Source organism: Hippocampus bargibanti, linkage group LG15 (assembly GCF_051943395.1).
Source record: "Hippocampus bargibanti isolate YZ-2025 linkage group LG15, ASM5194339v1, whole genome shotgun sequence".
Taxonomy (NCBI): Eukaryota; Metazoa; Chordata; class Actinopteri; order Syngnathiformes; family Syngnathidae; genus Hippocampus; species Hippocampus bargibanti.
This window is the reverse complement of record NC_142748.1, coordinates 7,063,527-7,089,435: the sequence shown is the minus strand read 5'-3', so window position 1 is coordinate 7,089,435 and position 25,909 is coordinate 7,063,527. Positions and strand designations below refer to the sequence as shown.

Below are 25,909 nucleotides of genomic sequence, written 5' to 3'. Positions count from 1 at the left end.
ACATACAAAGCTACATTTCCATATACAGGTACTGTACTGTATACGTTAAATAACACAAAACGAAACATATCACAAATGGGAACATGTCAGAGGTCCAATTTAAAAAAAAAAATCATTAAAAACTTTGAAGACATTAAAACCTGAGCGTAAATTTTACTTTCTTTGTATATCAATAGGCAGCAATACCAAAACCAAGTATCAAATTATGCAAAAACGTTTAGTTATCAACCAACTGTAGCATCATTTTGATACTAAAGTCAAACAAAGATTCCCGATAAGAAATAATGGGGGTTTTATAGTATGCAAAATTAATACATAATTTATTCAGTTTTAGTAGCATTGTTTATAAACCACAAGTTTTGACATCATAGTCAAAAATGGAATGGGGATGAAACCCACCTGAAATAGCAGTAATGCATACACCAGTTTGAGACACGGAATAGGTGTTCAATGAAAGACATGCTAAAACCTGAATAGAAATCTCTGGGGGGAATAATGTGCAAAGACAATGACATGATAAAAGTCCAATTACACATACTTACAAAAGGGAATGACATTTGAAAAAAAAAAAAAAATATTTCTGTTGTTTTTTTAAATTTTTGACAGTGCAACTATTGCATGAAACCGCTTCTGCCACACTTGTGCGGTCAAAAAGTCTCTATGCTCACTCATTCCATCAGTCCAAAAAGAAGATGTTGTTGAATTGTGTCGCACAAAGCCTTTTCACCTCCTCTGCGAAAGAGGAAAAAGTCGTTTATAGACATCCGGCGTTGGTTATCACACAAATATTACTGCAGACCTACCATTAACTTCAATTAGGTTGGCGTTTTTCTGATTGAGGATCACGTACAGTTCTCGCTGATCAGACTTTTTGCCAACAACCCAGTAGTCCGTCATGGCTTTGACTATGATTTCTTCATCTTCATCAACTCTGAAAGACAAATAAAAGAAACTTCCATCTTAAACCGCCTCCTGAAACGTTGTTTGGCGTACCTGGCGAAGTCGCAATTGATGTCCCCCAAGATCTTCATAAGGTCCGGATGGACGGATGTGAGACAAACGCTGGCAGTTTTCCTCATGTGTATCGTGCTTTTCTCAGCCAGGTTCATGTGGTTGAAGTAGATGAACTTAAACTGGGGTTCTTTCTCCGGCCTTTGTGGACGCAAAACAAAAAGAGTCGGTCATGAAATTGGAATTACGTGGTTGGAATGACAAGGCTGTCCTTTAAAAGGAAAAAGGAAACGGATTTGTCCATGGTGTTTCTGTCAAATGTCAGCTTTAAGGCGCTAAAAAGAAATAGTTGACAGCGCAGTCAGCCATTTTAACTGCAATTAAAAGTAAATTAAAAAAAACAGTGGGTCAAGTATGTATGAATTATAAATAGTGATAAATCACTCTGGGGGATTATCACCATCGCAGTTGACGTGACGACGGCCAAAATCTTAGCAGATAGCAGAAAATAAATATGGGATGTGGTTATTTATTCAGTGGCTTCTTGAAACCCAGTGGATTAGTCACGGATGCATCGGAAGTAAAAGGAGATTGGGGGCCTTGATGGCTGTCCATCAGGATGACAGGTAGATGAAATAGGATTATAAAAATAAAAACAAAGTCAAAAAATAATTTTAAAAAGTACTACAGTACCTATATTTTATTTATAATCGCCTTTCAAAACTCTCAAGGTCATTTTACAGTAACAGGATGTTTTTTTCTGTGGGTGAGCAGCTAGACACCTAGCCGGCTAGCTAGCTAATCGCTAGTTAGCGAGATAGCCAGCTAGCCAGCCAGATAGCTAATAAACAGCAAATAGATAGCTAGCTAGGTCGCCAGCTAAATAGGTAGATAAATACAAAGAAGTGAAGAGAGGAAATAATTTGGTCACTTTTGTAAACACAAAAGGCGTCATAGTTAAACTGCCGATTAGCCTGTAACCTTGTTTGAATGCAGACACCGATTGATTCTCTACGGATGACATGACTGGCGGCTTCGCTAGCCAATCACGCGCTGCAATTATCTCGGTCACTTATGTTTCTGTACATTTTTCATGAATCCATCAACGAACCCTGATATCCTCCGATTGATGGTAAACTGCTCGCATATATCGGACGCCAGCAAGGTGAGCTGCGGCCCCACCAAGGCATCCAATTGCTCGCAAAACTCCCTCGTCATGTGCACGGAAGCTGTGAGGAACAAAAAAAGCCGTGAGAGAGGAAAACGTTTTAATTGACAGTTGCGATTTGACGCTTACCGTTGACCATAAAACAGGCGGCAGCGCTCATCGCCTGGAAGAGAGCGGGTCATAACGCAGTTAGAAGGCTACGTAGCTTTGAAATGACATTGCCGCGCATGCTTGTTATTTAAAAAAAATGCACATCTAATCCTCAAAAATCCATCTCGTGAGTTTGAGAGTATTTAACACAGACGTCATCCGTTCACAAGTCATTTGACCAATATCCCTTGCAAATTCCCAACACGCATTAGCATTAGCATTAGCATGTCACCACTCGTCACAGCAATTTGACAAATATCCCTTTCAAATTCCCAACAAGCATTAGCATTAGCATGTCACCGATCAGCCTACCTTATAAACAATCAGGTGCAGCTCCTCATGGCCGTTTTGTGCGCTGACAAAGATTTTGGGGAAACGGAATTTAGCCTCCGGGTCTTTCAGGTTGGGCGGCCCTGTCAAAAACCTGACCAGAACAACATATGTAAGCATTGAATTCAATTCAACGTGATCTTTGACGACGCTTTCGGGACTCACCTCCCGTAATGTAACAAATTGCCCGCGACCTCCGGCCTCAGAGGAGAGTCCCTGCCAGCCAACTGGATTCGGACAGAATGAATCCAAAGAAGGAGAAATATGTGTTAAATATGGACGGACAGTAGCTGAAATGCACACGTTTTCCTTACCTCCGGCTCAGAGTGCCTGGGAAACAGCGACGTGGTCAAATATTTGTACAGAATCCTCATATCGTCTTGTTCTAGGCCGCTCCTGCCATGCAAAAAATATGTATTTTTTTTTTTAACACCCACCACAGAAATGACCCGATGTGTCCGTCTCGCTAACCAGATGAGCTGGTCGTTGTAGAGGAAGGCGGTGTATTGGATGAGACTGAGATTTTCCTCCACCCGGTTGACAAACGACTGGATTTTCAAGTAGGTCATCTTATCCAGAGGGAAGAAACTGATGCCTCCAAAGACGTCCAGGAGGTCACATGACTGAAGGTGGAGCGTCTGCAGGTACTGAAATGCGGCATATTTATGAGATATTGGGAATGACTAACCGGTAGTGTATAAAACTGTAAATACAGGTAACATCCGACTTACGACCACGACCTCCGGACCCTATTTTGAAAATTTTAATTCTACGCCTAGCACCGCAACGTGCTAGCAGGCCGGCAACGCGTACAACAATTTTGGCCAGCCAGCCAGCATCTCACGCTCGCACAGCAATCGACCGTGTGATGGCATCAGAGTTTGCAAGTCATTTAGCCTCTGCGTCTCTATTCAACATTTTGAATGGATTTCAACTTACGACCATTTTGACTTATGACCGTTTGGTCAGAACGGAACTCGGTCGTAAGTTGGATGTTACCAGTCAGGGCAAACAAAACATTTACAAAATTACCCTGTAGAAGAACTTCTCAAGCTTCTGAGTCAGCAGTTCCACTCCGCCGACATCCATGGCTCGACCAAATGTACCGTTGAAAAGCTGCAGCAAAAAAATGTCCAAACAACCATATTCAAAATGAGATCCATATTGTGATTATCTTTGTGAGTGTGACGAGACGCTTACAATTCTATAGATATAAAAATATTATGAAATCTTTTAGAGAAAAGGGGAAAAATATATATAGGCGCTTACCTTATACATGCTGTAGCACTGCTTTACCACAGCGCCGTAAACGGTGTCCTTGAGAGGAGGGGCAGGAAGCACTTTAAACAACTCAAAAGCGGATACGATTAAAAAAAGATGACAAAAACTCACCAGGATTTCATCTTCCTGGTACTCGATCGTGGGAGGCTTTCCATCTTTGTTTGGTTTTTCAATCATTGGGTTTCGAACCACCTGAGCCCAAAATATATATATATATTTTTAAAGTGGCTTAGGAAAATTAATGCCATTTAGGAAATATTTAACCATTTACCATCACCATCCAAAAGTTTTCCTCAGGCTCAAAGAAAAACTGTCGGTTCTTCTGCGTGTGCAGGGATTTTGCTGGTTTGGTTGGGCAGAATGTTCTAAATAAGAACACAAACGTTAGCTACTCTCCCTGACAATTTCTCTCCATCATTCACATTTGATTGGAATGGATCCCATCTAACACGCCTACCTTGTGAATTGGACGATAGCTTCACAAAGGCCCACGTTTCGGATCTTTTCATTCTTCTCCACGTCACAGGGGTGATAAAACAGTATCTTTTTCTCTTCCTAATAGGATTAAAAAAACAATTGACATCAGTAATTTGCAATACAAAAGTAAATCTATAATAATGAGATCAAGTTCGGGTGCAACATTCCAAGCTCACCTCTCCTTCCCGAGGTCCAAATGTGGGATTATAAACAAAGAAATTGAGCAGACATGCTGTGAACTGTTTCTCTTGCGTTACCGAGGCCATTCTGGGGCTACAAAACAACACCAAAAATGTACATGTAAAATTATACCAGGTTATTTTTATGATCACATTATGCCGTCTAAAAAAAAGAATGTTTTTACCTAATCATCAGCATCAGTGTCACGTTTGTCTGGATTTTTTTTGTGTGAATAATTGTGTTGCAAGCATACCGGTACCTGTAGAAGCAAAACAGGGCTTTATACAAATTGTGCAATTGATATCTTTCTATTTCTTGAATCAGCTGAGCCATGTAATTTCAACCGTGTCGGCCATAACCATTCAAGTACATTAAAAACTTTAAAATGAACATGTACATACAGTAACACAGAAGGAATCCCGTGTGATTATGCATTGACATGTCACACAATAACATTGACGTTTTGCACGTTAGCTTAGCTAGCAACTTTCCGGTGGACTGAATGACGACCAAACAATATTTTAAAATAACACCCAAAACGAAACACTTGAAAGAAAAGGAAAAAATAAAACTCTCACCTTACAGTGCATAAATGAACAGTCGTTGTATCACGGCAGAGAAAAAATGCCACTAAACAAGAGGAGTTTACATCGTGTACTTCCTGCTTTTGACAGCGACGTGTGTTACACCTAAAACTAGCCGGGAGGAAACTGTGGCACGCAAAACAAAAATACACCCCGTAGTGAATGAATAAATAATAATATTGTTTCACAATTAACACGAAATAACACTTTCCACAAATACGCTTCTGTAAATTCTTCATTAACATATAAAATATGGTGTGCTGTTATAAGGCGCTTGACTAGAAGTAGCCATTGTGGCCAACTTTAATACATGTATATATGTAATAATACATTTTATTTCAAGCGCCTTTCAAAGCTCTTAATGACACTTTACAGTCACAGACAAGCATAGATACAATAATAAATAAAATACAATTGTAAATAAACTTAATTGAATAAAACAGAGTCCACACGTTTACTTTCTTTTGTCACAGGTTTGGAGGACTTTTTATTATTTCCTATAATTGAGGACATGGCAGGGAAAAAAAATGGAATATCCAAGCCAATGAAATAAAATCTCCCCAAAAATCAGTGGGAATGGAAGCAAGAATTAATCCATGGAGGCCTCAGGACAGGACGATCATCTGGAACTCTAAACAGATACAGAGAAAGGATTAAATAGTTGTTTTTTTTTACATTTAAAATTTATCCCAATCTAAACCGTGTGGACTGACATGTTCCATATGATCTGAATAGCACACACAAATAAAGGATCCACCCAAAATAAAATCTGTATACTTTATTTAAACAAAACACCCCAAACCATACCCCAAATACAAATGTGTCCAACATCATAAATAATTTAAACGCCTTAGTTCAACTTCAGTGCATCAAAATAGCAACCTGCAAGGGGGAAAAAGAAAGTGTTCCCCTTCGCATCAGATGCCCGCTTGGTTGAGCTGCGGGAAATCAGATACTGACCCTCTGCTCCGATTTTGCCATCGCTGTCGTCATCTGCTGCCGAGATGAAGCTTTTGGTTTCAGCTTCGGTCAGCGTTCTCGCTCCAGGGACAAACCGCTGCAGGAAAAACCTATAAAAAAAAAAAACAAAGGTGGCTCAGTCGCATCCAAGATGCATTGCGTCAATTTTTCAAACCAGGAGGACTCATAATGTTTTATTTGGGGGGACATTTTAGCACAACAAAAGGTGAATTATGTAAGAAAAACGCCATGATAACACATAGATCATTATAATCCACATGGATTACAAAAGGAGGGCTTTCATACAGATGTGCGAGTAGGTCGCTAATCTGTCTGTCATGCACACTGTGACATTTTACCATTAAGAGAGCTTTAAATAAATAAACACCACAAAATGATAAAATGTCCCACTTGAGCTCTGACTCCTCAAGGTAGCCGCTGTTGTCCTCATCGAGGATTTGGAAGACATTTTGGACCTCTTCAGGTGTCTTGGAGGAAAGGCCACATAGTCCAAAGAATTTCTTATGGCAGAATGAGTCTGGATCTGTATTAAAAAAAATAATAATAATCAAAAGGGCCGAATGAATGGCTGTCAAATTCGATGCAACATCCAAGTAGTCGCAATTTCCATTTTTTTGGACTGCAAAGTCAAAGCAAAAAATAAATAGCTCACAGGAGAAAGCCTGTGAGATGAGATTAAAAATGGATGTGCTTGCTCCTTTTTTTTTAAGTTTAGCAAAGTCATGCAAGCACTTAAACAGACAGGATGATTGAAAAAAGCTTTTGCAATCATCCAAAGGTGCAGATAAGAGGTTACTGTACCTAAATGAAATGACGCTGCTCCAGAAAAGATTACAAACCTGGTCTAGAGGTTATTAAAAATAATAATAATCTGATGCATATTATATAGTTTGGCAGGATGGGTTTTACCTTGACAGTCTTTCACTGCATTTTCAATATCTTCAGCCGAGAGGATGGAAGTGAGGGACATGCTGTTTCTGTGGAGTGGGAAAAAAAAGAGTTTTTGACGCCATTTTGGGCCATAGAATACCTTCTTTTCTTTAATATATTAATAATAATAATGCATTTCATTTATAAGCGCCTTTCAAAACTCTCAAGGTCACTTTACAGTCACAGGATAAGCTTTTCTGTGCGTGAGCAGCGGCAGCCACGCGCGCCAGCGTTCACTCAAATAGTTGGATAGAAAGCGAGCACGCTAGCTAATAAATAGCTAATCGATAGCTAGCCAGTTAGATAGCTGTATAGCTAATAGATAGAGATAGCTAGCTAGCCATCTAGACAGGTAATAGATAGCCAATAGACATATTGATTTCTATAGCACTTGAAACTGTAAGAAAGCGCTTAACATGGACAATATGGGATACATATAGGAAATAAAGCAGTCACAAAGATAGTAGAAAGCAATAAGCAGTAAAACTAAGCATAACAGGCCTTTATTGAACCTAATAGTGACATTGAGTGCAAAATATTTGCATTTCATCCCTTACAATTAATTGTAGGAATATTTTGGGTATATATGACTTCATTATATGGCTGACTAAGCACAGGTTTATTGATTACATTGTCTCGAGGGGACTTTTGGTTACATATTGATTATAAAGGGAAAGAGGGGTAGAGTATAGCCTCTCACGGGATGTAAATAGGAGAGTATCTCGATGAAAGATCGTTCAATAATGTACGAAAATTACATAAAATCATGAAATGTAAATCGAATACACAAACACCATACAAAAAAAAAATTAACCCTTTCATGCATAAATGATATTGAACATCAGTACCTGTATATTGAAAAAATAGAAAAATAAAATGAGGGTATTTCTGAATGGTATGATTCATAAGCAGCAAGGTAATTTTGAATTAGATTGACATTTTTTATTTAGACATGTTAGCAGTTGCTATAAAGAATAAACCGGAACAACCGGCGCTAATTTAAATCTGTTTAATATCGTGGGTGTAGTTTGCAGTTTGTCTCACACAAGAAATGTCCATCAACTGGTTTTTAATGAAATAAAAATGTATTTGACAGATGTGCGACTCACCTCTGTATGTCGGCTGTCCTCGCAGGTTCCAAAAGCGCAGTTTAAGAGTCGTGTGGTGAAACCCTCTGATAGCCTCTTCTTCAATTTCCACTGCGGGATATCTGATGTTCCCCTCTGCGGAAGCTCGTGTTGCTCTACCTGCCCGATAAACTTTTGATAGCGATGTTCAGTCTTTTTTTTCAGCTATGGCGGTGTATGATTTTATTTTATTTATCAAATCGGGTTTTCTATGCTGTCTTTTTGTCGCTGTTCCACAGGCTCCCCTCCCTGCCTTTGCTCTCTCGTCGAGTGCAAGTGAGAGATTATACACATATCGTGTTTATTCAAGGTGTTTTAAACTGTCTCGCAGAAGGGGGTGGGAACTATTATGCTGAAGGGGAATGTTGGATTTTTAAAAATGGATGAGAGATGACAAGGAAATGGGGTGAGATGAGGGACTGTGCCTAAAAAAAAGGCAATAAATAAATATTATTTATGATATATGTATATGAGAGGATGAATTTTTCCAAGAGTGACACAAACAAATCTAAATAAAGAAAAAACAATGTAAAAGTTAATTAAATAGCTCCAAATGTAAAATGGTACATTTTGAATAAGGATTATTTTAACTCATTCACTGCCAGACGATGTGCAAAAGTGTGTCCACTCCAGTACCAGGGTTGTTGTCATTGTCACTCCAATTCCAGGACCCACAGAATATTGAGTTTTAGGTCTAGAGTTAATTCCTAAATTATAAGAGTTTGGAGTTATATGATCTTGAAATGAGGGTGGCTGTCCAAAATACATACATGTATTGGTTTATATAGCGCTTTAACAACAGCTTAAGATGGAACAAAGCGCTAACAAGAAAAAAAAGGGGAAATGCTGCCCCCTTGTGGAAAGGAAAAACATTGTCACAGGCCATGGCCAGCGCTTTATCGTCACCCAAGCATGAAAAAAAAACAATCAGGAATGGTGCTCGATGTATATAAATTAGTGAATGGCAGTGAATGGGTTATTAAAAGTTATCACTTGTACCACGAGGTGTTTATTTATTAAGCTAAATAGGAAAAATGATGTGAAAAGAATGCTGGCGCTATTGTTAAACGCGTGACATTTCCCGGATTAAAGAATAAAGGGGCCCATTCTTTTTTTTTTTCTGTATCCCCCCCCCCCCCCCCCAGTAAGCCGGATAAAACAAGATATGCTGCACAAAATGCATTTTGGTACGCATGCCTATGGATCATGTGAGATGCCCCCCCCCCCCCCCCCCCCCCCGACTACATGACAACATCTGTCAGCAAAATAAACATGATTTCATGGGAACTCGTAAGTGCGTAATATTATTAAATGTGCACATTTCACAAATCCATGCATAATTTTTTTCACCCTAGAAATTATTTAGTAGCTACAGTTCACATTCAATTTATTTTAATAATTATATTTGGTTACCTTGACGACCAGCTTCTTTCTCACCAATGGGGTTTTTATATTATATATTGATACAAACCAAGGAACCTGGGGATTAAAGGTCATTATTTCGCCATGTTTTTATTTTATTTTTACATCTTTGTTATGGTGTGTCAGCATTGCCGCAGCACAACTTTGCGTTTCAATTAATTACCGATCAGGCGTTATTGATATTTCTTTTGATGGCCCCCAAACAACTTGATGAAAGCCGATTGGAGCACTTATGTGGTGATTTTTTTAGCTATATTAAAGCTGATAAAATATCAAATGTGTTTTTTAAGGGAGTGTCTTTATTTAAAACTAATATCGCAAACGAAACATTTATGTATTACTTTTTTTAAGACACTTTGAACACTTTTTTTAATCTACTCGCATAACTGTTGCTAAGTCAACATCCACCCTGAGATGATTCACATCCAATAAAGCAGAAGACTTAGGAAGACTTGACCAGTGCAGAAAACTCTGAAATATGGAACAAAGAGATAAAAAATAAGTAATCTTATTAATAAAAGCCAAATTGACATTTTTATGCTCAAGCCAAATCAATGTGGACATCTTATGATAAATAAGATACAGTAAAGTCTCATTATATCGATATCGGATATATCGATAGTCCCGGTTATATCGATATTTTTTCGGACTCCCTTGAGTATCGATATAACGAGACTTTACTGTATATTACGTTGAGATTCAGGTAGATAAAAGTAAACCTTTGCTGCCCTCTTCTGGCAACGAGTGGTCATTCATATTCAGTGGGTATACGTATTTGCAGTCAAAAAGAAGTTATTTTTAATTAGAAAAAAAAAACCAAAATATCACCGACCTTCCCAGCCAATCTTGCCATCACCATCAGAGTCGCCTTCGAGCAGGAAGCCTCTGGTCTCAGCGGCGGTCAGCGTCCTGGCTCCTTTGGAGAAGTTCTGCAAGAAAAGTCTTAACGGGCAAAGTTATCAATGACGTTTGAAATGACATGAGGAGAAGAAGAAGGTAAAGAAAAACACTCAACTGTAGCTCATCCTGCTCAATGAAGCCACTTTTATCCTGGTCCAAGATATTAAAAACCTTCTCGATCTCCGTTGGGGTCTTTTTCGATAAACCCACCGCTTTGAAAAACATCTTTGGGTTAAAGGAATCCTTTGCTGAAATAAAAATAATAATAATAATAAATCAAGCTTGGAATTTTGGCATTCAAAATAAAGCATTTACCTTTACACGCGTTTAGCGCCGAGGTAATATCCGAGACGGCTAGAACGTCGGTGATGGCCATGACGACGGAGACTGTTGTGGTCAAAGCGAGCGGCCACCGCGGTGTGATGGACGACGGACTCGACGGGCGGAAAGAAACAAGGCGGTGTGGTCAATAGGCTTTACCACCCCCCCCCCCCCCCAGACCCTCTACCCAAACCCCTCCGCCAGGTGTCAGAAGCCACCAGCGTCCTTCTGTCCGCTGCCACCTGCAGCTGACCACTTCAAACGTACAACCCGTGTTGAGCTTTGACTACAAAATCAGCTGGGGAAGACTTTGGATCCTCGTAAACCTAAATATGGACAATCAACATGGAAGGATATTGATTATAAGCACAGTGCATATGGACAGATGCAAACATTCCCCCTAACCGCTTCACTTACTGGCTCGTTGCCATCCTTGTATTCATCCATGCGGCCTTTCCACCAGTTATAAACATCCTGTTTTTATCCGGGCCTCTGTCACAATCAGGCTCAACTCCATGGATATGTGAATGAGCTAGCTAGCTAGCTGGCTATTTATTAGCTATCTATCCAGCTAGTTAGCTATTAATTAGCTATCTATTAGCTAGCTAGTTAGCTGGCTAAATATTAGCTATTACCTAGCTAGCTGACTATCTATTAGCTATCTATCCAGCTAGCTAGCTGGCTATATATTAGCTATCTGTCTATTAGCTAGTTATTTAACTAGCTAACTATCAACTATCTAATACCTAGCTAGCTGGCTATCTATCAGCCATCTATGAGCTATCTGGCTATCTATGAGCTATCTATCCAACTAGCTAGCTATCAATTAGTTATCTATTAGCTAGCTATTAGCAATCTATTACCTAGCTAGGTGGTTAGCTATTAGCTATCTACCCAGCCAGCTAGCTTTCTATCTATTTAAGTTATTCCGGGTTAAGTGAACGCCGGTGCATGTGGCTGCCGCTGCTCACCTACAGAAAAACTTATCCTGTGACTGTAAAGTGACCTTGAGAGTTTTGAAAGACGCTTATAAATGAAATGTATTATTATTATTATTAAACTATTATAATAGGGTCGTTTTTTTCTGACAAAAAGACTGGACATTTGTAGTTTCTGTGAAGTAACATCATTTCGTCCATTTTCATATGAGTAGCAGAAAATAAAAAGTTGTACCTTTAGTGGGCAGTACGGTTGAGGGTTTGAATCCCCACATGGAGCCTGCAGTTATTCAGATGAGGCTTATAGCAAATTCTGTGTGCAGGGGGGGGTAGTAGTTACGGTATCACACAAGCACCACGTGAGGGCCTCTGGCTCAGCCACACGGTGACGCCAGCCCTGTTTCCTCAGGATGGACCTACGGGTGAGACTAGCGACAGGCCGAGCAACGACAAAAACATCCTCTGTCCCCCCCCCACGTCCCCCTCTCACATCTGCGCCCTCGCCGGCCCACCCTCGGCCTTGTGCCTTTCCTTACTCCCGGGCTTGTTTTCAGGAAGACCAGGTTTCCTGTGTGATGGATGAGAAGCGGGAAAAGGGGGAGTTGGAGTGGGACATACGTGGAGAGGAATGGGGTGGCAATTGCATTTTCGGTTTGAAGCCATCGGAGTTAGTGGTTGGAGAACAGAGAGGAGTGAAGTTGGGGAGTGGTCCGCTGGTCGTTTTGGGATATGGAGTTTTCAGCATGTCGTGGGAACGGGCACAGGTATGAATACTGTGTTAATAAACAATGTTTCCTTGTGATTTACGGCGTAGGGTAATTGATAATATGACATAGAGCGCCATTCCCGAATGTGTTTGGGTATTGTTTTTCATGCTTGAGGGTCGATAAAGCGCAGGTCAGACCTATGGCTTCCACAAAGGGGCAGAATTTCTTTTTTTTTTCCATGTTAGCGCTTTATTCCAGCTTCAGCTGTTGTTAAAGCGCTATAGAAACCAATATATATGTATTGCATTGTATTTGGGACATCCACCCCCACTTCAACCATGGATAACTCCAGACGCATATCAATTATGAATTAACGCTTTTTTTCTGATGAAAGAAAAAAAATCTAAGATTTCTCACGCTGCATTTAATGTAGTAGTAGTAGTAGTAGTAGTAGTAGTAGTAGTAGTAATGTAGTCCTAATGTTTATTTTTCATGTCTTTTTTTTTTACTAGAGAGGCAAAGATGCCCCCCATTGCTAACTTCTGACAACAACATCCTGATGCTGTTTGGGTGTGCCACGCAAAACTCCAGCATCGGTGATTTTGTTGCCAGAGGGTGGACACGATCAAGGGGGTTCGACGAATGCCAGAGGAGGGACTGTCATAACGGTTACTAAGGTGGTTAAATTGTTTTTTTTTGTACTTGTAGGCCATTAAATTTAAAATTCGCCTTCGTATGGTTGCCTATGAGAGACGGATGGGAAACTTCAGCTTTAACACACGAGTCATTTATTCGCATACTCATCATTGAGGCACTTGACACAAGTTATGGAATGTGCCCGTTCAACATCAGCACAATTTTGACCTAAAAATTCACATTCTTAAAGATGTAAACACGCGTTGCTGACGCCGAGCACCGAAACATCGCTAGAGTACAAAAAAAAAAAAACAGCGTCACATAAAAAAAACAAAGTGCTGCTAAAAGTGATTTTCTTCACGTGCATGAGAAGTCGTCTCAATGGACCACCGCTAGATAAAAGTTAGTTATAAAAAAGAATTGTTTTTTTTTCAATTGACAGCAACTATATGACATAATTAGTCAATTTAACACCAAGGGGCTCAGTCCAAATGTCATCTTTGGCGATTTAAAATGGGAATTTCCTTGTTTCGTACAGTGTGGTTGTTTTTCAAATAACATTATTAGTCGGCGTAAGGCAAAAACGAAATAAGGCGGAAAGGCTGCAGTGGGGCTACTCGGAATGAGGTTTGTATGTGAACGCTACAACTCACTTTAAAAAGCTTTTCGACACATGTTCAAGGGTAAGTTTGATCCCATTAAAATAAATCTTTTCTGTACCTTTTTCTCTTTTTTTGGGGTGAAGGTTTGTTTCTTTTAGCCAGTACCGTTGCGAGGGGTGAGGCTCTCCCAGGGGCAGATGATCTCCTTGGTCCCTAAAGCTCCTTGGGAGGAGGCTCGGGTCTCCTCGTCTTCATCCTCGGATTCGATGGGGTAGATCCGACATTCTGGGGGGATGTCCACCTTGATCTGGAAAAAGCTGCAGTGGGTGTGAATGTCAGTATTATTCTGCCCCCTATTGGCTTAGGCGAAAAAATGTTGGCAAAAAATTGTTTCTCAAAAATACATTTTATTTATAAGCGCCTATCAAAACTCTGAAGGTCACTTTACAATCACAGGATACATTTCTTTACTGAGGGTACACAAGTCATGAAGAAACGGTTTTTGTCCTAAAGACAGACAGACAGATAGCTAGCTAACCAGCAAGCTAGCTAGCTCGCTAGATAGTGAGATAGCTAGCTACATAGGTACTGTAGTTAGATACAGTATATAGCTAGCTCGATGGATTTTTTTTTAAATCAGTGATGCACATAAACTTAGCTAGCTAGCTAGATAGCTAAATATTTTTTTTAATCAGTAATGCACGTAAACTTAAGTCCATCTCAGACTAAAATCTGCTTTGGAAATGCTTCACACTCACTTGCCAATCCTTCGAGGTGGGGCCTGGCTGGAGGCGTCCGGACTAATCGGCCGGATACGTCCACTCGCCCCGGCGGACGCGTGGCACTTGGGAGACAGGCTGGCGAAGACGGCGGAGGGTCCGCCGCCCACACCGCAACTCCGTCTCAGCAGCCGCCGCAGCGAAAGAGCCACTCGTGATTTGCACGTTGAGCTGGGTGTTTGCAAGTCCTCGCCATCTTGTTCCGGTTTACCCCCGGGTTCCACCCTCCGCTCGGAGGTGGAGGTGCTGTCCGGGGTAACGCTGACCGGAGATGGGCAAGGGGCAAGGACGGCCAAGGAGGACGAGGCGTTGGCGGAGGGGGAGTCGATAAGGCCGGAATATACCGCCAAGTGCGGCACCGGGGTGGTGTAGCGGCACAGCTGTGGGATGAAAAACAAAAATAAGTTACGGGTGTTGCTATTTTAAAATGGGAAGAAATAGCTGATTATTTTAGGTTTGATTTTTATGAATGGAAAAATCACAAATTAAAGATTTTGCTTACATTTTTTTTTCATCATGACTCTTCGGTGGACAATGCAACTTAATGATGGTCATCATGAGCCGGATGGACATCGGCGACAGCGGGTGAGGGGTGGGGAATGACGGGACAGACAGATGAGGTGCTGCTGGATGTTTTAATAATAGATAGCATAACATGTGTGCAGACATTACAAGTTGCGCATGGAATCATGGATTGGGGTGGCTTTGGGGGACAAACAGTAAACCGAGCCAATACAACACGGACATTGCTGGTGATGCTTTAGATGGCGACAAAAGCTGAAGCGACACATTTTGAGGCTGAAATTTTAGGTCCTACATTTGCTCAAATGAATCTGACCAAGCAGAAAGACGCACGCAGTGTCATTATTTGTGCTTGCTGAGTTTGCTCATGACCTGCGTGATGTCGACGGGCGCGTTGGCGGCCATCCTGGCTCGCTCCTCCAGCTCCTGCTGCCGTAGGATGATGGGACTCAAGCTGGGCCGTCGGTTCTTGGCATTCTGTTCTAACTGGGCGTCCCTGGGAGAACACAGGTGGTTTAAAAATGCAGTATTCTCCGGTTTATAAGGAATATAAATCGCACTCCAATGAAGGTGAATGAATGAATGGGAAAGTGGTCTTTGAATTGAAATGAATGGGGAGACCGCCGTCTGGCGGCCAAAGACGGTACTGCGCCTCACTTCAAATGCTCGTTGCTTTTGTAGAATAATCACGATTGTGTATATTCTTATATCTAAAATGTATATTTGATACGATGTATGGTTCTTTTTCACTGATACATTGTTTTCAGTCTTATGACACGTTTTGTATCTGCTTTCTACATACTTTGTGATGCTATGTACAGTGTTTTTTCCCCCTGCACTTTGGGTGCGCTTTATACACTGGAAATACGGTACTCCTAAAAAGCTTCAAGGGGCATTGGGTCAAAAAGAAGGTGTTGACCACTTACGTGAACTTGTGCTCCTCTGGGCAGATGGCCTTCTTCAACGTATCTTTGAACACCTGAGATTTCATGTAGCGGCCGTACGAGTCCTGTAATTCCATAACGAGCGGTGAATCGGTGCAAAGGAGAACGTGGACAAAGTTCGCGTGCCGGTCGATAACTGACTTTCTTCATGAGCATGTAGATGTGGGTCTGGGCGGCATCCAGCACGTATCGATGAGGATGCTTCAGGCCGTTCACCGTGATCTCCATCGTCTTGCCGTCAATGTTGATCCACCTCGGGGCACCGCGGGCCAGAAAAGTCCTGATGATCAAAAGGTGTACAGGGACCATTAGCCCTTGATAATATCTTTATTTCAAAATAAAAGTCTCAAAATACTTATAGATCTGCTCGGCCTTCTCTCGCATCGTCGCCGCCGTGCCCCACTTTAAATCCTCGCATCCTTCCCAGAATGCCATGTTTTCACCTGCAAAAAAAAAGCCACCATTTTGTCTCCCAAAATATCTCCCACAATGGCCGCCGTCTTCATACCGCTGAACTCTTTCTTGAGGAAACGCCTAAAGTCGTCACGCCCGCGAGGGTCCAAGAGCAGCTCGCCGAAACTGAACGTCCAGCGCTCCACGCGCATCTTGGTGGGCGTTTCCACACTGCCGCAACGAAAGAAAAAAAAATCAAAATCATCCAGCCGCGTGCGAATCTCATCCGATTGCGTACTGACTTGGGCATGTTCAAAGTCCAGTACGTGACATCGTCCGTGTGCCAAGGGTTACTGGGAAGGCATTTGGAGAGCAACGGGTCATGGCTCTTGTAGGTTGCACTATATTTCACCAACCTGTCAGGAAAGTATGCAAGTACAGTATGACCTACATTAAATGTGACCATGATTTTTAATATCTAGTCCTTTTCACCGCTACCTTGCACAACAGGATTATGCAAGAAAATATGGAGGACAAACGTACGCGCCGATGGACACAGACGATTTGACTCTGGGCCTCATGATGGACAGCTGGGTGAAGATCATCTGCAAAAAAAGACAAGGTGACAATTCAAAACATAGGGCAAAACATACAAACGGTATTTTCTGGTGTTACAAGGCGCACCATAAAAGCCTTTATTTTCAAAAAAATGACCCTGTGCCTTATATGTGAAGTAATTTTGAGCCACAACAGGTCTCACAACTTCTGTCACTAGGCACCGATTCCATTTCCCACTGTAGAAAAGCACCTTATAATGTGGTGTGCCTTATATTTGGAACTTTTCTATATTCATATATTATATTTTATACAACTTTTTTTAGTCATTGAAGGTGCACCTTATAGTCCGGTGCGCCTTATATATGGGAAACGTTTAAAAATACACCAATCCTGTCCTTGAGAGTTTTGAAAGGCGCTTAGAAATGAAATGTATTATTATTATTATTATTGTGGGTGCGCCTTTTACACCGGAAAATACTGTAGATAATGATTGAGAGCATTAACAGATGTAAAATTCTTACAATTCTCTCATAGTAGTCGGGTGTTCTCGCCTAAAAAAAACCACACAGGGTGTAATGACAGATCTGCGAGAACCGTGTGAATTACGGGTAGTGGAGAAATAAACGAAGCAGGAAGAAAAAGCCTGCAGGAGACAGAAAACGAGAGAAAAGGGGAAGCGGGCTTAGTCAAGGAAAAAGACAATAAAAAGCATCGTGGAAGAGAATCTCACTGATGAGAAGATTATTTGCTCACCTGTTACCTCGTCTGTGTTTGGATCAATTCGCCGATCCAGTCCGTAGTCCATGGCACTCACCGTTCCAGGCTATACACACACACACAAACACAAAACTCATCAAATTAAATATATAACGACAATGCGTTGCTATTAACCCTTTTCGGTGACTACAATGGACCACTGATCATGTTATTAGGGCGCCTGACGGGATGTCATTCTCTTACGCGGCGTGAAATATTCATCAGGTGTGACCTTTTGGCTCCGATAGGAGATGTGAAAGCAACGCGGCGTCGCAGGGAGAGATAATGAGAGACCCCGCCAAGAAAGGAGATGCAATTTAGTTGCAGTGTGTGAGTGTGAGTTTCTTACCGGGGGTCGGTGGACCACCCAATAGGCCCTCTCCTGACAGTCAAACACCACGCGGTCCGGTTTCTTCCTCTCCTTGGCGGCTCTTGGGTTAGACATAACATTTTTTTTGTTACTCATTCTATCCATGCAGTTTCACAACAAACCAAAACAAATACATTAAATTATGACATGTGCATCCTACCTGTATTGTTCTTTCGCCTGCATCACGATAAAGTCCCATTTGTGATTCATCCACTTGTGAAGGCGATTGTACTGCTCCTGAGGACACAACAAAAATAACCATTAATTAAGCCACTTTGGCGGCGGCAGCAGTAGCAGCTACGTTTTCCGTCTCTCTGACCTGCTCGTGCATCTCCAAGATTCCCTTCTTGCGTATGTTCCTTTTGGCCAAATAGATTGCTACGACACAGGTAGATGGATTAGAGCGAGCACACAAGATGTGTCAATATTCTGCATTTTGAGTGAAAATGACAAAAACCCTGGCACTGGAATGGACATATTTTTACACATCATCTGGAAGGGAATGAATAAAATGGAATCAAACTCACCGTAGTCTGTATCCTCCACAGGCCACTGCTGGACAGGCCAGAAATATGGCGTCTGAAATGAAATGTGTGATGCATCGATGAAAATGAAGACTGATACATTTGAACTCATTTGCTGCCTTGAAAATAAAAAAAAATACATACGCTTGGAAATAAAGATATTTGTCACACTAATTTAGTGCTCATTTGTTGGTTACCTGGAAGCGATAGAGTGACGCGTCAGGCTTCAGCAGCAAACGTTTGTGGTCCTGCAACGGGTACACGAAGCCCATTGCCACCAGCATGGAACCCAAACCTCTGGCCTCTGACCACAGCAACACAAGGCAGAACTTCATAAGTGTTTCTTCACCCCGCGTTTGACTTTCAAAGTTGCGAAGGCGTGAAAACTCACCTCTGGTGTCTATTTGGAATCTATCTGCCAGCCACGCAACGATGTCTTCGCCTAGAGACCACATATTCAAATGACATGATTTGATTGACAGCGCGCACACGTGTGCGTGTGTGCGCATGGGGTGTAAATGCCAGACCCCCTCCGACATACGACCTTGACTGCCTGTGGGATTTTCTGGCTAATATGATGCAGTGAGAAAAAAAAGACAGGGAAGAAAATAGAAGTAAATGTCATTAGCGACATATTCTCCCTCTTGAGTCTGTTTTTCTTCCGCTGTGACTTCACTTTGTCAAGTCCAGCGGGGTTGTCATGGTGACAAAATCTGGCGCTCTCGAGTTTGAGGCGCTGCGTCTCGGTTGTCAGACGTTGATTACGCAATCACTCAGCATCAAGTGTGTGCTGTTCATCAGTGTGTTATCTGTGTGTGTGTGTGTGTGCTCACCGGTAATAGCGTGCGGTATGGTGGTGATGACCAGTCGCTGCGGCTGAGACTTCACTCCAGATTTGGAATCCTGCATCTCCAGCAGTACCTTTTCAGCCTGGAGGGCGGGGAGGAGAAAGAGGTTACCATGACAACTAATGTGGAGGATGCTGGCCGGCGAGGAGGCTAGACGGGTTGCTTTGACAACTGATTGCGAGGGCAGTTTAAGATTGAAATGTCCTCCAGATGCTTTGAGTGGCAGAACTTGAAATGTGTTTCAGGTAAGATGAATATATGGTGTCACTTGATTTTCTGGAATGTTGCTTCGGGCCTTCAGACTCAACTGGAGCGAAAATCGACACAAAAGTGTAAATTGAAGTGCACATGTGAAGTGATGTGGGCGAGATGAGTGAAGATCCAGTAGCTGGATTAAGTTCTATTCTGTATTGTCCCCACTTCCACAACAATGATCCTGTCTTAAAGCTTATTAAACTGGATGACCTCATTACTGTGAGCGAGTAAGCAGTTTATGAAGTCGGTGATGACATTCTGATAACACGTCATGCATTTCTAATCATCCGTTGACTTATTTACATTCAATTTTAAAACCACACAAACTGGTCAGAGTCAATAACCCATGCAAAAGAATAATTGAGATTATGTTCAATACACAATACACGCTTTTTGATTTCCATGCCTATAGATATACAGTACTGTCATGGAGCATGAGGGCTGGCAGTTTTGTATGAGCAGAATCTTACCTTTTTAAGACACGCCATTCGCGGCCGATATCTCTGCCCGTGATCCCGCAGAGTGTTTCTAATTGTCATGCTGCCGAATGATAAGAATGACCACTGACCGCACACAAACGTACACACACGCTCGATGGAACTACGAGCCGTGTGTGTCGCCTCCGGATGCTGACTGGAGAGGATAATCAATACCGATGGTGCCTTCGCGTACTCAAAACGACCTCGGAAAAAAGAATGATTGTTATGACTAGCAAATTAGTATTGCATTGTTATTCCATTTGTAACAAGATACATTATACGATATACGTTTATAAATGATGATAAGGCGCAAGTAAGTTTGTTCGAACAGAAAGTGCATTTTTTTAATCAGTGTGTTTATTAACTCCGTTTGTCCCTGAACGACGCACCATGCCTCAAAACTAATTGGTTGGAGTTACACAATAAGAGTAAACATGGAGGCGGTGTTGAATTATGACGAGTTTAAAGTTTTGTTTTTATGATTTTATATCAAAATAAAATGCTTTTTGTCACTTATTATTTGAAATGTGTCGTTATGTTCACTTCCCAAGATCTCAGTTGGAGTTTACATTGCGTCCCACTCCGAATTAGGGTCATGTGTCAACGACTCGATATAAATGTGTCTTTTTGGTGGACGTCTGACCAACCAGATGATAAGATATGTCGGGTTTTTAACGAACTAATCTGGCAGCGTCCGGCGCACTTGTTGGACGGCCGACCAAACAAGTCTACTTCCTGAATGGAGGGAAGGGGCTTGGTCCCGTGCCTCCTTACGCCGCCGTGCACAACGCAGCCAAATTAGCATCGATGAAGCTCTCGCGAACATGGCGGATTTCCGGCCGTCGCGCTCCGTGCTTAAAATTTGCCTTCCCGTGTGTCTGCTCAACGGCAGTGAGGTGGAGCAAGTCCGCCGCTCCAAGGAGATCGACCGGCGGCTATCCCGGGAGAAAACCTACGTAAAGCGCCTGGTAAAGATACTGCTACTCGGTGCGGGCGAGAGCGGCAAGTCGACGTTCCTCAAACAAATGCGGATCATCCACGGCCAGGACTTCGACCAGAGAGCCCGCGAGGATTTCCGAGCAACAATTTATAGCAACGTTATCAAAGGTGAACTGCAACAAAATAAAAGTCAAACGATGACAAATGTTTCGACGTGTGAATGTGAGGCCCGAATTGTGTTCGTTAATAATGGCCCGGAAAAGTTTGCCAAAGAGGCACATAAACAGTCCTCGACACACCCTGCACGAGAGCCCCCCTTCTGCTTGTTTAAACCTGTTTTGGGCATACATTATCGGTTTATACCGTCGCTTAGTTTGCAACGAATTGCTTTTAAGTGACTAAAGCAAAAAATAAAATAGCAAATTATTGCTCACCAAGCAACTCAAATGTAATGGTAGTAACTAAGGTGTTCCTGTATAGTAACTTTTGTCATGGAAAGTAAGACAGACTAAGGTCAATTTGCTATTCAGTAAAACAGACATGAAATCTAAATGCATAATCGAAGCAGTCTTTCTAAAAACATATATTGTGAAATAATAACATTTGCCAGATGGCGCTTGAGGCGTGTGACCTTGGCAGCGGTACTTTGCTATAATCCGGTCGTTCCCAACCTCTCCAGCCGAGGAAGAGTTTACATGATAACAAAATCACCCGTACGACACCACACAAAAATATAAATAAGGTTAATGTTACTTTCTGTAGTGTAGCACAATGTCATTTCATTGTTCTACCTGACAGTAAATGTTGCTGGCATAGATTGATAAGCAAATTTGTAGTAGCGAGCCCATGATAGGGAAATGCCAAAAGTGCCTTTGTCTCATCATTTACAGAGTACTTATTTTTAATTCACCACGGCACATCAATGTGTCGCAGCACGCCGATTGGGAATCACTGATGGAATTATTTTTTGCCGATTGCATTATTGACATTTGTACATCTCGTCACGTTTTTCTAACCACGCCCACACATCTATTGCGGCCTATAAAAACGAGGAATTTTTTAAATTTTGTTTTTTATTCTAATTAACAACTCATTCGCCGCCATTCACAAATTTATTCGGGAATTGATGATATGACATAGCGCGCCATTCCCGAATTTGTTCGGGTTGTGTTTTTTTCATGCTTGGGTGCCGATAAAGTGCTAGCCATGTCCTCTGGCAATGTTTTTTTTATTTTCTACAAGGGGGCAGCATTTCCCTTTTTTCCATGTTAGCACTTTGTTCCAGGTTTAGCTGTTGTTAAAGCGCTATATAAACCAATATGTATGTATTGCATTGTACTTTGGAAGTGACACATTTTTGCACGTCTGGCAGTGAATGAGTTAATGAGCATTTAATTAACCCACCAATCCTCTCCCCTGCAGGTATACGTGTGTTAGTGGACGCCCGCGAGAAGCTGCACATCCCATGGGGGGACCCGAGCAACCAGCAGTGCGGCGACAAGCTGATGGCGTTTGACACGCGTTCAGCCAAGATGGTCCGCGGGCAGCTCGAAACGCCCGTTTTCCTGCAGTACCTGCCCGCCATTAAAGCCCTGTGGGCCGACACGGGAATCCAGGATGCCTACGACCGCCGTCGCGAGTTCCAGTTGGTAAGTTGAAATTCATCAACTCATAAAATGGAACCTTTTTTTTCCCTTGCAGCTGACTGTTGAGTGGACAGTCATGTGACCTGCTCAACTTCCTATTTACACCTTCCTCCTTGTCATAAGATGCGGACATTTAACCCAGATGGTTACTATAACCACAGATTTTAATAACCTTGCGATGTCAAACGCTTCCTTGTGTCTCTTTCACGTGAAAATTCACTTTTTTTCTCTCTGTCTCTCTCTTTTTATAATTTTATTTGAATTACACAAGGCTACTGCTGCAGGTTCTCAATGGTGTTTTGTGAACGCCGGAGCACAGACACAAGTGTGATCAGAGCAGGAATGTTGAGCTGTCGTTAAACTGCTTTATGCTTACCGGTACAGGGGGTTATTGGCTCGCCCAAACGAGCTCACACAACCTCACGTGGAAATGTAAATAATCTAAGTATTATTTATTGGTTCACTATTCCTCGTAAAATGATAATAAACATATAACCTGACAACATGATAGGCTGTCCATTATAGTAACTGCTTAAAATGCATTACGGCGGTGTTAAGTGCTACTTTTCAGGGCGCTGTTGCCATCGATGGAAAAAGGAATTGAAATCCATACTCCGCTCACAGTACAGGAGGGCTGCAGAATTGAGTTGAACATGTGGAATGTATCAAAAAAGACAAGAGGAAAGAGGCGTTGTTAAGCCAGGCCCTACTAGTTGAGTTCGTTACTACATAGAAATCCAATAGTTCCAGTTTTGCTTTCACAGCACACACCACAAATGTAATTATTGTCTCGCTTCTCCTTTTTTTAATTCCCTTTTTGTCCCCGTCTGAGCGATTTGTCATCAATTTTGAAACGTCACCTCCTGCCTGTCATCCATTTTGAGTTGTCTCAACTACTCGTGCATGTGTGCCACTGGGATTTTAACCATTTTCTTTGGAGGGGGATTAAAGAGTGAAATTAACTCAAAATGCTAGAAACCCCTAAAGAGACGCCAGGAAAAGCGATAAGGAAAATCACGACACACACACACATGCAGATAAAGGAATGCATGTGAGTCCGTGTGGTTTCGTGTCCAGGCTTGCATTAATTGCCTTCTTCGGCAGAATCTTGCAGAGAATATGCACACAAGCCAGCGCCTCCATTTTTGTGCGCTGGTGTGACATGTTTCATCATCCACATGTGACTTAACCGTAACGTGTTCATGTGTGTGTGTCTTGCAGGGCGAGTCTGTCAAGTATTTCTTGGATAATCTGGATAAACTTGGCGAGCCGGTAAGTTGCTATTATTATTTTTTGTTGTTGTTTTGGGGAGATATTTCTACTTTCCATCAATACGGAGCTCCCCCACGGATCCCTTTTTTTTTTTCTTTTTTGAGGCCGCAGTTCCTTATCTTGTGTCTAGACAACGTCATCGCCGCCGGGGAATTTGATTTGATTAAGCGTCTCACCACCGCGACCGCCACAGCATTCGACACACCCGCAACAATTAGTGTTGCTGTTTTAAACATCAATTGTATATTAATTTGACCATTTTTGCGCATGGAATCTACAGGAAACATTTTTTTTGGTATTTTGTCAGTTTAAATTATGGTCAAACAATTCAACAATACTTTATATATGACATTTTTACCTTCAGTTTTGAAAGGCGCTTATAAATTAAATGTATTATTATTATTCAAATAATAATAATGATAATCTGTTATTCAAAGGTGTGCATCTAATTGTTTTTCTTACCCTACAATGTGTTTGTGTGACTGCCAGAATTACCTGCCGAGTCAGCAGGATATTCTGCTGGCGCGAAAGCCCACGAAGGGAATCCACGAGTACGATTTTGAGCTGAAGAACGTCCCGTTCAAGATGGTGGACGTGGGCGGCCAACGGTCTGAGCGGCGGCACTGGTTTGAGTGCTTCGACTCTGTCACCTCCATCCTCTTCCTCGTTTCCTCATCCGAGTACGACCAGGTGAGGTGGCTTTTATTCTCTCCGTAACCTGGATTTCGAGTGACAATGACAAAAACCCTAGTGCTGGAGTGGACACGTTTTTGCACATTGTACGGCAGTGAATGAGTTTATTTCTATTTTAATAAAGTGGAGAGGTAATCATTAGTACCTTGAATGTTCCTCGTAGGTTTTGATGGAGGATCGTCAGACCAACCGGCTGTGTGAGTCGCTCAACATGTTTGAGACCATCGTCAACAACCGCGTGTTTGCCAACGTGTCCATCATCCTCTTCTTCAACAAAATGGACCTGCTGGAAGAGAAAGTGAAAAGCGTGCCTCTCAAGGACTACTTCCCCGAATATAGCGGGCCCGAGCACAGCCTGCCTGACGTGAAGGACTTCCTGGTGGAGTGCTTCCGGGCCAAGCGACGCGATACCACCCAGAAGCTGCTCTATCATCACTTCACTACCGCCATCAACACGGAGAACATCCGGCTGGTGTTCCGGGATGTAAAGGACACGATTCTTCACGACAACCTCAAGCAGCTCATGCTCCAATGACCGCCGTGCAACTCTAGAATTAGAATCCAGTAGCGAGTCAGCTGCTTTTAACGGTATCTTAGTTGCGATTTAGTAGTTTTCGATGCGGGGCCCGCTTGACACGATGCTGACGAGACGTACTTTAGCTCCATGCTACATTAGAACGTTTCACGTGATGGAATCAAAAGAACACTCAATGGTTTCATCCATGTTGCGTCATCCTTTTTTTTTGTTTGTCCAAGCACTGAATTCATGCAAGTAACTAAAGTCGGTTATTGCACTGTTCCACACCCCTGCTGCTGCTTCGTGAATAGGTAAACAGCAGACACTCCTACTTATTCCCTGTTTCTCCCAAAATCTTCCTGGTCACAAGTGGAACAACTACAGAAAAAAAACTGTATGACCCTACGACGCCTTAAGAGACCACGTTATCATTTAAAAATCTGCATTTGTGCCAGCAGTGATTTGCAGCCCGTGTGCTTTGTGATCATCAGATGTGCTGGAGGAAATGATCCAATTTCACAAATTGTGTATGTAATACAGTACAATGAATGTCTTTGTTCATCAATATATTGCCAGTGACAAGCAATTAAATGCTCTTCCACTAGATGGCAGAAGATGCGTCATAAACCATTTTTTGTTACATTAGTTTGACGTGATAGGTCATTTTCGCCAATGTAAATACATGTCTTGGTTCAAAGACTGGGGAAAAAAAAACTAAATTCCACCGTT

At 42.0% G+C, this 25,909-nt stretch overlaps 5 protein-coding genes and 1 long non-coding RNA gene across 6 annotated transcripts; 2 read left to right on the top strand and 4 right to left on the bottom strand.

Annotated features, from left to right (window-relative positions):
* Positions 1-133: 133 nt before the first annotated feature.
* On the bottom strand, positions 134-5,227 carry ccz1 (CCZ1 vacuolar protein trafficking and biogenesis associated). The gene is made up of 17 exons (XM_089015084.1): positions 5,116-5,227; positions 4,722-4,796; positions 4,534-4,630; positions 4,338-4,435; positions 4,152-4,245; positions 3,992-4,072; positions 3,869-3,916; positions 3,632-3,715; positions 3,071-3,246; positions 2,914-2,995; positions 2,765-2,826; positions 2,582-2,693; positions 2,249-2,282; positions 2,063-2,180; positions 994-1,152; positions 804-931; positions 134-732 (listed from the first exon to the last, which is right to left on the bottom strand). The coding sequence occupies exons 2-17, from the start codon at positions 4,733-4,735 to the stop codon at positions 677-679; spliced, it is 1,443 nt and encodes a 480-aa protein (XP_088871210.1). The 5' UTR covers positions 4,736-4,796; positions 5,116-5,227; the 3' UTR covers positions 134-676.
* A 353-nt stretch (positions 5,228-5,580) lies between these two features.
* pvalb9 (parvalbumin 9) lies at positions 5,581-9,251 on the bottom strand. The gene is made up of 5 exons (XM_089015591.1): positions 8,142-9,251; positions 7,012-7,079; positions 6,493-6,625; positions 6,082-6,191; positions 5,581-5,752 (listed from the first exon to the last, which is right to left on the bottom strand). Exons 2-5 carry the CDS (start codon positions 7,070-7,072, stop codon positions 5,727-5,729), a joined length of 330 nt encoding a protein of 109 aa, XP_088871717.1. The 5' UTR covers positions 7,073-7,079; positions 8,142-9,251; the 3' UTR covers positions 5,581-5,726.
* Positions 9,252-9,494: 243 nt separating this feature from the next.
* LOC148887400 (parvalbumin, thymic-like) lies at positions 9,495-10,974 on the bottom strand. The gene is made up of 4 exons (XM_089016166.1): positions 10,797-10,974; positions 10,597-10,729; positions 10,414-10,523; positions 9,495-10,052 (listed from the first exon to the last, which is right to left on the bottom strand). The coding sequence occupies exons 1-4, from the start codon at positions 10,855-10,857 to the stop codon at positions 10,024-10,026; spliced, it is 333 nt and encodes a 110-aa protein (XP_088872292.1). The 5' UTR covers positions 10,858-10,974; the 3' UTR covers positions 9,495-10,023.
* Positions 10,975-13,005: 2,031 nt separating this feature from the next.
* On the top strand, positions 13,006-14,597 carry LOC148887399 (uncharacterized). The gene is made up of 3 exons (XR_016117706.1): positions 13,006-13,124; positions 13,829-14,007; positions 14,460-14,597. It is a non-coding gene; the product is annotated as an uncharacterized LOC148887399 (long non-coding RNA).
* rgs9b (regulator of G protein signaling 9b) lies at positions 13,840-20,317 on the bottom strand. The gene is made up of 19 exons (XM_089016164.1): positions 20,105-20,317; positions 19,365-19,461; positions 18,923-18,973; positions 18,729-18,835; positions 18,535-18,586; positions 18,327-18,385; positions 18,168-18,244; positions 17,987-18,068; positions 17,642-17,704; positions 17,403-17,432; positions 16,867-16,928; positions 16,626-16,739; positions 16,439-16,554; positions 16,286-16,373; positions 16,072-16,210; positions 15,913-15,995; positions 15,359-15,482; positions 14,444-14,844; positions 13,840-14,002 (listed from the first exon to the last, which is right to left on the bottom strand). Exons 1-19 carry the CDS (start codon positions 20,171-20,173, stop codon positions 13,840-13,842), a joined length of 1,977 nt encoding a protein of 658 aa, XP_088872290.1. The 5' UTR covers positions 20,174-20,317.
* A 452-nt stretch (positions 20,318-20,769) lies between these two features.
* LOC148887397 (guanine nucleotide-binding protein subunit alpha-13-like) lies at positions 20,770-25,784 on the top strand. The gene is made up of 5 exons (XM_089016165.1): positions 20,770-21,220; positions 22,475-22,701; positions 23,920-23,970; positions 24,460-24,660; positions 24,827-25,784. Exons 1-5 carry the CDS (start codon positions 20,938-20,940, stop codon positions 25,196-25,198), a joined length of 1,134 nt encoding a protein of 377 aa, XP_088872291.1. The 5' UTR covers positions 20,770-20,937; the 3' UTR covers positions 25,199-25,784.
* The last annotated feature ends 125 nt before the right edge of the window (positions 25,785-25,909 follow it).